This window comes from Micropterus dolomieu, linkage group LG12 (genome assembly GCF_021292245.1).
Source record: "Micropterus dolomieu isolate WLL.071019.BEF.003 ecotype Adirondacks linkage group LG12, ASM2129224v1, whole genome shotgun sequence".
Lineage (NCBI taxonomy): Eukaryota > Metazoa > Chordata > Actinopteri > Centrarchiformes > Centrarchidae > Micropterus > Micropterus dolomieu.
This window is the reverse complement of record NC_060161.1, coordinates 33,495,467-33,509,238: the sequence shown is the minus strand read 5'-3', so window position 1 is coordinate 33,509,238 and position 13,772 is coordinate 33,495,467. Positions and strand designations below refer to the sequence as shown.

The 13,772-nt window shown below is 40.7% G+C and overlaps 2 protein-coding genes across 2 annotated transcripts in view; both read right to left on the bottom strand.

Annotated features, from left to right (window-relative positions):
- Positions 1-6,780, bottom strand: part of LOC123980911 — an 8,819-nt gene extending 2,039 nt beyond the window's left edge. The window contains exons 1-4 of the mRNA XM_046065509.1: positions 6,651-6,780; positions 5,580-5,789; positions 4,585-4,932; positions 2,004-2,060 (exon numbers count right to left, since the gene is read on the bottom strand). Coding sequence (XP_045921465.1) covers positions 2,004-2,060; positions 4,585-4,932; positions 5,580-5,646 — 472 coding nt within the window. The 5' untranslated portion in view covers positions 5,647-5,789; positions 6,651-6,780. The remainder of the gene's footprint in view (positions 1-2,003; positions 2,061-4,584; positions 4,933-5,579; positions 5,790-6,650) is intronic.
- A 1,033-nt stretch (positions 6,781-7,813) lies between these two features.
- Positions 7,814-13,772, bottom strand: part of LOC123979937 (Fc receptor-like protein 5) — a gene marked incomplete at its 5' end in the record, with an annotated part of 8,310 nt that continues 2,351 nt past the window's right edge. The window contains one exon of the mRNA XM_046064045.1: positions 7,814-8,425. Coding sequence (XP_045920001.1) covers positions 8,313-8,425 — 113 coding nt within the window. The remainder of the gene's footprint in view (positions 8,426-13,772) is intronic.

Below are 13,772 nucleotides of genomic sequence, written 5' to 3'. Positions count from 1 at the left end.
ATCTGAGAGTCCATCTCTGTAAAAGAGGACGTACTCTGGCTCCAGGTCAGCTCTGCTCCACTCTACAGCTCTGATGGAGGCTTCACCAGCCTGACATGACAGAGTGACGTCATCTCCAGGTTTCACTCGTACCACATCTAAAAACAATAAAAACATCCAGAGAGAAAAAGTAATTACATTTCAAAAGGACTCCACAGGACGATACAGTGAGAACATCTTTGTTTAAACAGAAGGCCTCTTCACACCTGAGATCATGGGAACATTCAATAATTAGTCACAACTGTGGAGACGTTACAGGATTTTATTCACATACTGTTTATAAGACTTGTTGTTTTGAAACATGAAGCTCCAATCGGAGCCCTCAGTGACACAATATTACGTTAAAGCAAATGACTCCTGTCACTTAAAAAAATAGTCAGACATGGAGTTTAGATTCTTATTATTCAAAGACCTGAACTTAACTGTAAAAAAGACATTGTCAAAGTTACTCTTTTATCTTACAGTCTCAAATAGTGCAAACATGATCTGAAAGTATGTGTGTCACGGTCTTGGGTTTAGGCGTTATTTCCTTTTCCCAGTGTGCTAGTGTTTATCACTGTCTCTGTGTTCTCAATTATTAGGGGTCCACGTGTAACCCAGTATAAATAGTATACTGGGTCAAAAGAGTTCATTATAAGAAAATCTGATTTTAAAAATTCATTGCATATTGATGGTAAAATATAGTGATGTATTTCTGTTGTATGTTGCACATTTGCTGTATGATAAATAACTAAAAGATAATGTTTAGTTAAAAGCCTGTTATAACGAGTTCATGGGTTGTATATGCAAGTTGAAAATCTGTGGTAATTGTGCTGGAGTCTAAGAGTGGGTTTTCATTGATTTGATGCCGGTCGGCATGAGAGGCGTGCATGATCAGGTGCAGGAGGGGCGAGTGTGTGAGCGGAGGGATTGACAGAGACGAGGGAGAAAGGAGTTCGGAGAACTGTGTTAGCTTTGCAGACGAAGTAAAGTCAGAAATCTTTAACTAACATTCGTACCAAGCTGTGGACTAATGTCAGGATTGCCTACTCGACATTCTGTGCTGGGATTATGTTTACCTATAGGGGGCGCTAAAAGTAAGGAATGTAGAGGAAATTTTGATCTGACCAAAAATTACGTAATTATTTGCTAACAAATATTTGCGAAAAACACTAACAACAGGAAATTATGTTATATCTTATCACCAAATTTGGAGCAATAATGGGGGACGCCCCCCTGAGGGCCTGTGCAAAATATGGTGCAACTAGCCCCTAGGTGGCGCTATTTAACCCTAAAAAAAATGTTTCTTTATAACCACAGTCGGATTGACATGAAATTTGAGCCGAATTGTTAAGCATGGTTTCCTCACTACAGGCACCAAAGTTGACCAAGATATGCCCATAGGTGGCACTGTTATTGCAGATTAAAGATGTGAAAAAAATCCCATTGACTTACATTTTATATCTCCATAACCACAAGTCCGACTGATACCAAATTTGGGTCATTTGTTCCCCATTGGCATTTCGATAAATTGCGATAACTGAAAAAACTATTTTAATTAACTCCTCCGAAGCCGCAAGTCCGATAAAAGTTTGTAGAGGGAATTTTGATCTGCTAAAAAACGTCCCAATTATATGCAAAGATTTGCAAAAAGGCCAACAACAGGATGTGACATCTTACATTTGTAATGTCCGAACTACACCAACATCAAACTCTGATCATTTATTCGGGGCGGTCCCCCGAATCCACGGCAGGGCGCCCAGGCCGACTCGTGCGGCACCTGCAGGGCGAGGGGGATGACTGGCACCAGGAGGCTTGGACCCCGCTTACAAATGCAGTTCTAGTGTTTTGTTTGTTACTAATGTTCATGTTGTATTTTCATACATGATCCTTGTGTTGTTGCGTAAGCTTTATTTACTTTCTTGCATGTCTTATATATGTCCATAAATACAATCCAACAACAGCTAAACAAACGTGAACAATACCTGCAGCCAATCCATTGTTAACAGTGTAATCTGCCTCCATGACGTCTTCACTGGAACCTGAAGATCAAAGTGCATATTAGTCAGGAAATGAGTGAACAGTGGAGCAGCCTCTATTTACTCTCCTATCTTCTATATTCCTCATGTTTGACCATACCTGTCAACCCTCTGTTTTTTTCCAGTATTCTCCTGTATTTTTATTGTTCTACCCTGCTGTTATCCTGTTAAATAGTTTCCTGTAAATCTCCTGTATTTTCAACCTTCAAAAAAAACTTGCAGGGCATATTTTATGTTTTCTTCTTTCCCCTCTGGGAAAGCAGGTGGCAGTGTGTAGAACATAAGCTGTAACAGCGATGGGAAATCAACGTTACCTGCAAATGAAACAAGATGAATAACAGCAGCGTGAAAGCTCTAGGATGAATGAATGAATGCGTAGCTCTCTCTTTTTTTTTATACAGTCTATGATTGCTCTACACCATGTGGTCGGCAATAGGCAGCCCGCGGGCCAGAGCCGGCCCGCCATGAATAATAATATTGCGGCCATTTTGCTTTGATAGCAGAAAATAAATAAATTGATAGTGGCTGGTGCTGAAATAGTTGGGAAGATTTTATTGGACTTTAATATTTGTAACCCACAGAAAACAATCCACAAATGTGCACTATGATGCGCAATTATTTCACTATTTACAAATTTGTGATGTGTAAAATCATATCCACAAAACTTCTACACATAACAGTTTTTGTACATTTGCAGATTGCTTTCTGTCAATTTATGGGTCCTGTTACATTTGTAGTTTCCTTTTTACACATTTGTGGAATTTTGTCACCTCTGAACCACGGAGATCTGTAAATGTGAGAGCAGTTTATTAGCTACACCAGCAGGTGGCGGTAGCGACCTTGCCTCTCATGAGTTGTAAGAATATCCATTGCAGTGCCCAGGGTCATCTGTCGGAGAGTGATGAGGAGTCAGAGGAGGATACTAACACAGTCTATCCACCATCTGAGGGCGAACCATCCCACACACAAGCATAAGAAGACTGAAACAAACCTTCGCCGTTGCAAATGCAAGCCAAATCCTGAATAGGGCGGTTTATCTTTGGTGGCGAGTGGGGAGACATATCTGGGGGGAGACGCACTGGCTAGGTTCAGAGTTCAGGTTCCATTTCCTCTCTCTTTCTCCCTGGTGATATTGCTCAGTGGAGCAGACTCTGGCACAGACTGAGAATTAAGTTTGAAGTTTAGTTAGTGTCAGCTTTTACCATTAGGTTCCTGTTAGTTCCCAGTGAGTTAGCCACTCTGAACTCTTTTAAGTCCCTTCTTAAAACATACTTTTATAGGAGAGCCTTTCCCAATCTTATTTGACTTTATTTTATCCCTCTTATTTTATATTTATCTTAAACGTGTATTTTGTTCTTTTCAATGTTTTCTTGCTTGTATTGTTGTCTTTTGGGTATTGTTGTCTTTGCACTTGTTGAAGCACTTTGTGTTTGAAAAGTGCTCTATAAATAAAGATTATTATTATTATTATTATGAGCTAAATGTGCGCAATTATAGAAACCGCTGTAGTACAGTCTTTGCTGTAGCTCTGGCATGTGTAGTTTGTAGCTTCATGCTCTGTCTTCTGAATTGTTCGGTCCGCCCTGGATATCTGCTTGTAACCATGCCTGTCTGTGCTTTGGATCTGTTTCCCCATACCTTCATTTGAATTTGTTTTGGACTCAGCCACTGCCTGTAAGTATGCTCACCTTCTATTGCCTTAATTAAACCCTTCGAACTGTACCTGCTCCGCTCTGTGTCCTGCATTTGGGTCCACCAACCTGTTCCACCACACCCAACCCTGACATTATTCTTTAAAAGTGTAGCCTAGACTTAGTTTTTGTGCCTGGCCTTGACGTTGGCTATGTTGCCCCAGCGAGGCAAGGTAACGTTGAGCTAAAAGGATGCTAACGTCAGGCTAACGCTGAGCTAACGTTAAGATAAAAAGAAGCTAACATGAAGCTAACATGCGGTCCCTGGATCAGCCAACCAGGGAGACCCCATGTGTCCACGTTGCTCCATATTAGCTGCGGCTAACAACATCTAGCAACTAGATTGCTAGCTGCTGGCCGACCCTCGTCGCTCAGGGCAGACGACTGGTATGCTATGGGTTGGGACTGTGTTTGATAATGTTGTTGCTCTTTGTGTGCAAGCTGTTTTTGGAATAAACTCTCTGTGTCTGTCTCCGTCAACTGAGCCACACCAAGCACACCCCCACTTCCTGCTCTGTGTGAGCTGGCTGTCACTACAGTTAGCCTGTTGGCTAACCTGCAGCTCGAGCTCACAGCAACAAGTAGTACACTCCCTCTGTTCAGTCAGAGGGCCTTTTTCACACACCCCTCCTCACAAAAACTGTCTAAATGAACCCACAAGAGCGAGCATTACGCTTCGTGTGGACAGTAGTGATGTGCGGATCGATCCTAAAGTATCTATTTCTGATACCAACGTTTCCTGCTCTAGGATCGATACTCATACTACAGCCTATTCCTTATTTCTCTCATAAATACAGAAACGGGAGCGGGGGACACACTGACCTCCACAAACTCACCTGAGGCTGAAACCTCCAGCTGGATGATTCTGATTGGCTCACTCTCAATGATGATTCTCTGATGTCTTGAAAGACCTGTTGCAACTCGGCACTCGTATGTTCCAGCGTCGTTGCTGCTCACGTTCTTCAGAATTAAAGACACGTCTCCGTCCTTCAGCTCTCTGTCCACCAGCTGCACCCGGTTCTTAAAGGATGGATGCTGCTGGGTTGGATCTGACCGACCATCTCTGTAAAAGAGGACGTACTCTGGCTCCAGGTCAGGTCTGGTCCACTCTACAGCTCTGATGAAGACATCTCCAGCCTGACATGACAGAATGACATCATCTCCAGGTTTCACTTGTACCACATCTAAAAACAATAAAAACATCCAGAGAGAAAAAGTAATTACATTTCAAAAGGACTCCACAGGACGATACAGTGAGAACATCTTTGTTTAAACAGAAGGCCTCTTCACACCTGAGATCATGGGAACATTCAATAATTAGTCACAGCTGTGGAGACATTACAGGATTTTATTTACACACTGTTTAGAAGAGTTGTTATGAAAGTGTTTCAAAAATTTGATGTTATTAAATGGCAACATTTACACAGTCAATCAGAGCCTTCAATGACGTCTTTAAATTCAGACAGATGTGAGAGGAGTCGTTAAAGAAAATTACTCCTAAACCTTGTGGACAGCCTTCACAGAAGAGTTGAAGAATGGGATGTAATCAACCTTCATGTGCATCTAAAGGCAGGCGACTCTAAACTTTTGGCAATGTAGTGTACCAAGAATCTGGGTGTGATCCATGATCACATGCCTTTAAATTTGAAAAACAGATTAGTTCTGTTAAATTCTGTAAAAGCCAATTTTATCGGACATTAACTAATATTCATTCGAAATAACACGCATTTTCTTCAACAAGAAAACAATTTTTTATAACACTGGTCAAAAGTCTTTACTGCCTACATGAATCTATTTTAATAAAAATCTATTAATAAAAACTCGTCTTTACCAGCAGCTGCTTGAGACATGACCAACAGAAAGAGAAACTTTTCCATTGAAGCGAAGGTAATTTCCATCAGTTGCGGTCACTGTGGTCCACGGTGCTCTGACGGAAAGTCAGTTGAAATGTGTGCAGTGCTCCACCCTCAGTGGGCGGATCTCAGAGCATGACTGACAGGAAAACATGACGTTGAGAGATGAGCTGCATGACTTCTGAATTCTGCAGTGTGGGTCAAAGACAAGACTAGTTAAAAATATAGCATATATAAAGAATGTTTGTTGACAGAGGAATGTTTTATCAGTGAATCATTATTAGTTAATTGACTCAAACAAATGCTCCTAAGAAAACTATATAAAATATGTACAACAATATAATAGAAATGTAAATTAATACATTTTAAAAAAGTGACAACATATAAAACATTATTATGCTATTATATTGTTTTAAATTGTATTACAGTATGTATTTTAGTCCCACAACATGGATCATATCAGTTGTCAATCAGTAAAACAGAAGTATATCACATGTTGAGGGTCATGTGATGATCTCTGACTGCGAGTTGAGACAACCTCTAATGACCTGAGACAGACAAAGAAGTCTGTCACTCAGCGCAAAACATGAAACTTATTGTTAATAGAAACAATTTGAAAAATGATTTACTGTACATGAAGTGATTACATATGAGGTCAAGGTCATCACCCAGACACAGTGGACCAGGTAGATGCCTTTTAAGTGGCTTTAAATTTGACACCTTGAATTTTTTTACTGTCTTTGTTTTGTATCCTGAGCCTGGAAATTTTGGTCAACTATGGTTATTTTTAAATGTGCTATAGAAGTAAATTTGAACTTTAACAGAAAATAAATAAAAAGCACAGCATCTTCTCCTCTTCACAGCATAGTTGTTCCAGACGGTGACATTAGCTAGGTAGTAACAACCAGCACAACTAGGACAATATATCGCACATTAACTAATATTTAAATGTATTTGACATAACACACACATTCCTAGAACAACATGACATTATGTTATAACATTGGTAAAAATTCTTTATACATGACTCTATTCCCAATTGTCTTTACCAGAAGCTGCTGGAGACAGAAGAACATGAGCTTTTCCATGAAAGAGGAAGTGATGTCTGCTGCTGTCGGTGTGTTCTGTCTGCTGCAGTGGGGGAAGGACTGTATGGAGCTCCACCGTAAGTGGGCGGATCTCAGAGCATGATTGACAGGAAAACACAAAGAAATCTTCTGTATGCAGATATTCAGCTGTACTGCTCGTTTAGGATAGCTCTATAAATGGTCTTCTTTACCGCTTGACCAGCATCAAACAGTGATTAAGTGACAACGTTTCGCTGATGAACTCAGATAAGACACAAACATGATTTATTGCCCCTGAAAGTAGCATCCCTCAGGTTAAGAAGCAGCTTACTGGTGCTTTAAATTTGGCCTGTGCTTGGACAGCTAATTAGTTTTAGGACACAAAGGCGGAACATGCACTGTTTCCATGTATTTATTAACAACGAAGTGAACAAACTTACAGTCCGATCTAAATAAAGGAAAGGAAATTTTGAAAGAGTTTCTGGCCTGCTTGACACACCTCTGAAAAAGCCGCCACCAAACGTGTGATTGGATTCCCCTGAATTTTCTCAGGGAAATGAAAGTAAGCGTCCACAGGTTTATGAATGTGGATCAAACGCCAGAACGCGCACACACTGCAGCACATGCTTTATGTGAGCCTGTGCAAAAGTGTCCTTTTATTTAATTTGTTTAACAAGGAGAAAAAAAAATCCGAAATAAGATGGAATTGATCTCTCAACTCAGTAGTCAGGAGTCCCGCACAGTACCGACTGAGCTAAACAAGCACATGATTTCATATGTTGTGTTCTGGCCTGCCATATGACTGCTTGGAAAATTTGGCCCGATGCCAGACTTCTTTGCCAAACCCTGCCTTAGAAGATGGAGATCCTGATCCAAATTAAAACCTCACAGTATTGTCCAGCTTTAATCACTGACATGAAGGCTGAATTCTGGGGCTGCTGTCACAGAAGTATCCCAACATGAGGAGTGGGCCTTTTTGTCCGTCAGCACTGCTAATAAAGTTCAGATCAACCATGACATAGAAGTATCTACCAGCACCAAAGATCCTGTTAAGGTCATCCTCACCTTTTCTGAAAGTGTACACACGTCATCTGTATAGCTGTAGCTTTGCCATGACTTAACATGACAGAGAGACTGAGATTTGGTCGATTGTAAGAGGTTTATTAAGAACTTCAATGTAGTAAATAAAAAAGTAAAGATGTCGCCCTGATCTAACACATCTGAAACCAATAACAGAACTCAAGCCACAACCTGAACTATCATCTTTCATGTGGACCAAAAACATGCTTTTGAACAATGCATTTGTCAAGCGGCCTGTATCATGAATCTAGTTCACCTGAGTCTTTCTCTGAGTGATCAGGCTTCACTAAACCTGACAGAGTTAATCCTGATATCCTCTCTCACACAGCTGCTTGCAGTATAACATTAGAAGAGTTCAAAGTGAGACTGTCGCTGCTGCTGAATCTGAGATCCTGAGTTCAACATCATCTACAAGTCAAACTAGAACATGAGGAGTTCCACAGGGAAGTGTTCTGGGTCCTCTGCTGTTTGTGATCTATAAAGGAAATCTGAGGTTTATTTGCCGATGACTCAAACATTTTAGCTTCATTAAGAACCAGAACACACTGAACACACTGGATCAACTCAGAAGTGATGCTCTGTGGTGACAGCAGTGATGACAACATTACTGTCATCATCCAATCCATCCTCAGCCTGGGTGGGTGAGGTCATCACCATGGAGATGGGCAGGTCATTTCCTGCAGACAGAGCAAGTTAGAAAGAAAATATAGATCATAGTTGTGTATCCACAAATATGAAATAGATTTGAAACTTATGATTTTATGGATTCATAAGATAAAATTGCTTTTCCAAAGTCACCATATTAACACTGTAGTTGCTACAAACACTACTTAATCACCATTATAATAATGATGTGGTTTTGAGAGAGTATGCATCGGGACTAACAGTAGGAATGTATTTTTACTTTTGATCTTTTCTTAGTCTTTCTTCAAGACAAGAAGTATATCTAGGCAGTGAGTATGTAACAACGTGTATTCCTCGAGCAAAATTGCTTACACGCATTAGTCATCAGTGTTGCTTCAGTGCATATAGTGATCGGGATTTTTATATATACTGGAAATGACTCATAATATGAAAATGTCCTCAATGCTTTATGTGCTGTTTTTTGTTGCAAAATATGTAGAATGAAAGATGATGACCTTTTGTTTTAACACCTGGAGACGTGATGGAAAGTATGACAAGAAAGTCTAACACATAGCAGTTTGCTACCTAACCACAGGAGCCTTCATCAACACTCACAGGAAGTTAGCCTCCTGCCTGCAGATACCAAAGTGTTATGTTTTTTGGTTATAATGAAATCAGCTCTATAAAACATGTGAAATGTATTAACAAGTGATGAACAACATTAAAAATGCAATAGGGGTGATAAATAATTGATTAACCATTGAGGATGGTAAATAACCAACAGTTTTAAATAACAAGTATGTGCTTTACCTGTCAAAGAGTAATAGTATAAATAAAATGTATTACTCTACTTCATTTGTTTATAATGATTTGGTTTAAGCAGTTTGATGTGATTAACCTTGCTTTAATGTTAAAAAAAATGGTTTGATGATATTATGACATGACGAAAAAAGTATTTTCATTGATTTAATTTGATTTTGACATATGACAAGTGTTGCTTATAATGTACATGGAACAAAATTATAAACACAACACTTTTGTTTTTTCCTGCATTCATCATGAGCTGAACTCAAAGATCTAAGACTTTCTCTATGTACACAAAAAGCCTGTTTCTCTCAAATATTGTTAACAAATCTGTCAAAATTCTTCTTTGCTGAGGTGTGGCATATCAAGATGCTGACCAGAAAGCATGGGGATTGCACAGGTCTGCCTTAGGCTGGCCACAATAAAAGGCCACTTTTTATTTCTATGATTCAGACTTTTAGGCTATTTACAGTAGGTTTTGTGGTTCATGTGTAAACCGGAAAAAAAACGATGCATGGTTTAATGTATTGGAATAAGGGCACAATTTGTTCATTCTTGTCAAAGCTTTAAAGAGGTGTTTTTATGTTTTTTGGCTTTTTCCCTCTCTTTTTGTGAGTATATATATTTTTTTGTGCATGTAATAGGTTTGCAAAGTGAAAAAGCCCAAGGTCCAGCCCAAAGGGAGTTCCCATCTCCCACAGAAAACCCTGCTCTGAACTGCCTGAAAACAGCTCGTTTAAGGGATGACACAGGGATGAAAGCAAAATGTGCGTCATATAACGCTCGCCAAGCGGCTACTCCTACACACCCGAATAAACACCTGTGGAAAAACACTGAGCTGCACCAAAAGGTGTCTGACTGAGGCAAGCAAACAGCAGCGGCTCTCATAAACCCGTAGGTGTCCGCCTTAAAACGAGTGTTCAGTTCCATGATCTGTTCAGTACCTCTTCATTTTCACGATGCCCACGCAATGGAATATCTTGTTTGGCACAGAATAAAACGAGGTCTATTACACCTCTAATGTGCTCTCTATTCCTTTCCACAAACGATCTGTTCTTGGCATCATTATTCAGCTGGTTGACAATATTTTCCCGTTCAGTCTGGTGGCTTTGCTTGAATCCCTGGGTTCTGCCCAGCGCTGTAGAATGCGTCCTGCTACCCTCGTGTTTAACACAACATTGGGAAATATGTTTCCAGTCATTGAACCCATTTTTTTTAATAAATTGGTCCTCAGTGGCCACTTCGGGGAAATGGCGACATGGCTTACGAAACACAGCGTCCCTGGAAGTGCTGTACTCTAACCATTGAAATCTTTCATACCTCCGGACAGAAAAACTTCTAGCTTTGCCTGCTATAGTGGGCTGGGTCGCAGGTTCATCTATATTGGACAGGTCTGATGGGGCTTGTACGTCCTTGGCGCTGTATGTAGGCCTAACGTTACCTGTGCTTTGGCATGGAGGGGTTGATGTGGTTGGAGACTCAGGTGCTGCTGCTGACGGGGGAAAGCCTGAATTAGCCTTGTGTGTGTTGCTTCTACTTGGCCCTTGTTGAGGAGAAATTGGGGCAGTAGTAGGTGAAAATGGTGGCAGAACCTGAGGTGAATCCTCTTCCCCTTGCTCCTCACGACGTCTTTTTGTTAAAAACTTGAACAAATTGCTTTGTTTCGCCATGATTATCTAAATTAACATTAAAAGAAGCTAGCTATAGCTGAAAACTATCAAAGACTGTTTCGTGCAATGCACTCACTGAGCATTTGCTAAATAATGTGCCATTCAAAAAAATCTGAACTATCGTCATCAAATGGTAAACAAGCAGGAAGAAACAAAATGTTGTGACTGCACTGAATGATCAATCAGTAAGAAAGAAGGCCTTCTGATTGGGTGGGCCTGAGGGTCAAGTGGGTGGGCCCAGGCCATCCGTGGCTCCGCGGTAGTTAAAGTAGTGGATTGCGCAATTTTAATTTAAATGTACTGCTATATACACAAAAGTGTAACATGTGGTTCACCTACTGCACCTACTGCAGTGATAACGGATCGCGGGTTGAAAAATATGGAAACAAGATGACAGCGTAGTCTGAAGTCTCCCTCCACTGCTTGTTTGGGTGGGTGATTTGTAGTCTGATCAACATCCCGCCCCTCTTGTGACCCATGGTTTGACTGTATGTGTATTCAGAGCCAGTGAGCAAGGGACTTTCAAACTAATAATAATAAAATAAAAACTGTGTTAACGTGCAATAAAATGATTGTCGGCGTGAATTAATTAATGCATTAACGCAATAATAACGCGTTAATATGCCCAGCCTTAATCTGATCACTTCTTTTAATTTTTAAGTGTTTGATTAAGGTGCAATAGTGTTTCAGTTCAACAGGATGAGTGTGAAACATAACCAAAACTAATCAAATGTATTAATGTGTGTTCAGACCTTAGAGGCGGACAGGTGTGAAAGGGCCCTTAGATTACTTGCTTACAATGCACTAGGGTTTTTGCTGGGACCCAAGAGACCGGAGCTTCTGGGTTCTGAGATACACTCATTTAAATACGTACAGTATTTTAAGGCCCCTGAAGACAAGATTGTTACCTGTTTGCCTTTGTCGATATAAAGACACCATGATGACAGTGGAGATGCAGTATGGACAGAACAACACAAGGTGGTAGATCAGTCTGAACACAAGCTGGAGGGGGTCTGAAGCGGGTGGAGGGGCTGCAGATGCAGGCGGGGCTGAGGTTGTAGGTCCACCTGTAGAGAGAACCCACCTGGTCAGTTGAATCTCTGGATGAAATAAGTCCTGAAATCAAAGGTAACCTCCTCACCTGTGACAGAGATCCAGCTGGATGGAGACTCTCCATGACCGCTGATGTTACACTTGTAGAGGCCTTCATCAGACTTGTTAACATGGTGGATGGTCATGTGACCTGTAGGCTCAGTCCTGATGAGGGAGCCATCTTTATAGAAACCAGCTGGGAGGTTGGAGGGAGGGGTCTTTGTTTTACAGTGCAGAGTGACATCATGTCCCTCCATCACAGGGAGGACAGGACTCTGCAGGATCACTGGTCCACCTCAACACAGAGACAAACTACAGCATTTCATCATTTACACACAGCTTCATCATCACTAACTCCACAGTCTGGACTGTGGTGCTTATGTGCGCTTCTGGATCTGGTAAGCCAGAACTCAGGTTGTACATTTTATTGCTGCTGTTACTGATTGTGAGGGTAATTAAGGGGTGCAAGAGCTAAATAAAAGATAACTGTATATTACTGCAATGTATGTAATGTAGTGATTAGTATAACCTGAGCTGGGGCCTGTACTACAAATCAGGATTTGAGCTTAGTGAGGTAACTTCAGGTTTAACCCTGGGTTTTCAGTATTGATCTGGCTCATTAGACCCCATTAATGCAGTCTGATCTTACCAGTGACAGTGATGTTGATGGTGTTACTGGTTGCTTTTTCTCTGCACTCACACCAGTAAACTCCACCGTCCCATATAGTGATGTAGTTGACATAACAGGAAGAACCAGCTGATCTTCCCCAGCCAGATCCACACTGAGTCCTGGTTTCTTTGGTTGTGTTCCTCCTCAGCGTCCATCCAGCAGAGCTGTCGTCCTCCTCACAGCTCAGAGAGACAAACTCTCCTCTAAACAGCTGAGAGCTGCTGGGACTCACAGTCAGAGAGGCTGGAGGAAGAAGCAGAAATCTGAATCAAACTCAGATATGAGCCGACAGACACGTTTTATAATATATTATAAATATATTATTATATATAAATAAAGTAGATATATTTTTCTTTTTCCACTTCTTCTGTAGCCGCTGCATCATGCTGTGCAGTGTCTGAATTACATTTTTATAGCAGCAGTTTTAGCCGTGGCATCACAATTGCATTCATGTTAGGATTTGGTTTTGTGCTGTGTCTATTTGATATTGTCATGGTTTGGAGTTTTGTAGTCTAGTCTATTATTTTGTTCATTCGCTTTAAGTTGTCTTAGTAACTGTCTTGTCTCTCATCTTAGTTCTTAGTCCTGTACTTTAGTTCATGCTTAGTGTTTTCCTGATCTGTGTACTTCTGTGTTTTATCATTATGGTCTGTCTTAGTCCTTAGTCTTTTATCTCTATGTTTTAATTGTAATCTTGTCTTCTGTTTGGTCCCGTCTCTGTCAGTGTCCTGATTTTGCTGTCTTTCCATGTTTTGTGTTTTACTTTGGTAGATCTGTCCTTGTGTGTTCCTGTGAACTTTACTTCCTGTTTTATTTTGGTAATCTTCTGTACCTGGTGTCCTTGTCTAGCTTTGTCTGATTACCTGATGTATCTCAGCTGTGCTTCCCACCCTGCTCGTTTACCAGTGTATATATTGTCCTCAGTTGTCTTCAGTCTTTGTTGCACCCTTGTTTTGTTTGCATCGTCTGTGTTGAGTGTTCTGTCCCTGCCCTCTTGGATTATTTCATTGGTTTGTACTTTGTTCTCGGATTCTTCCCTTTGGATTATGTTTTGTTTGGTTTTGGAGTATTTTCTGTTGGGGCAATTGCTGCTGAGCTCCCAACACAAGCCTGCCTTTTGGTGTTAATAAATCCTCATTTGAACTGCATCCTCCTTGCCTGAGT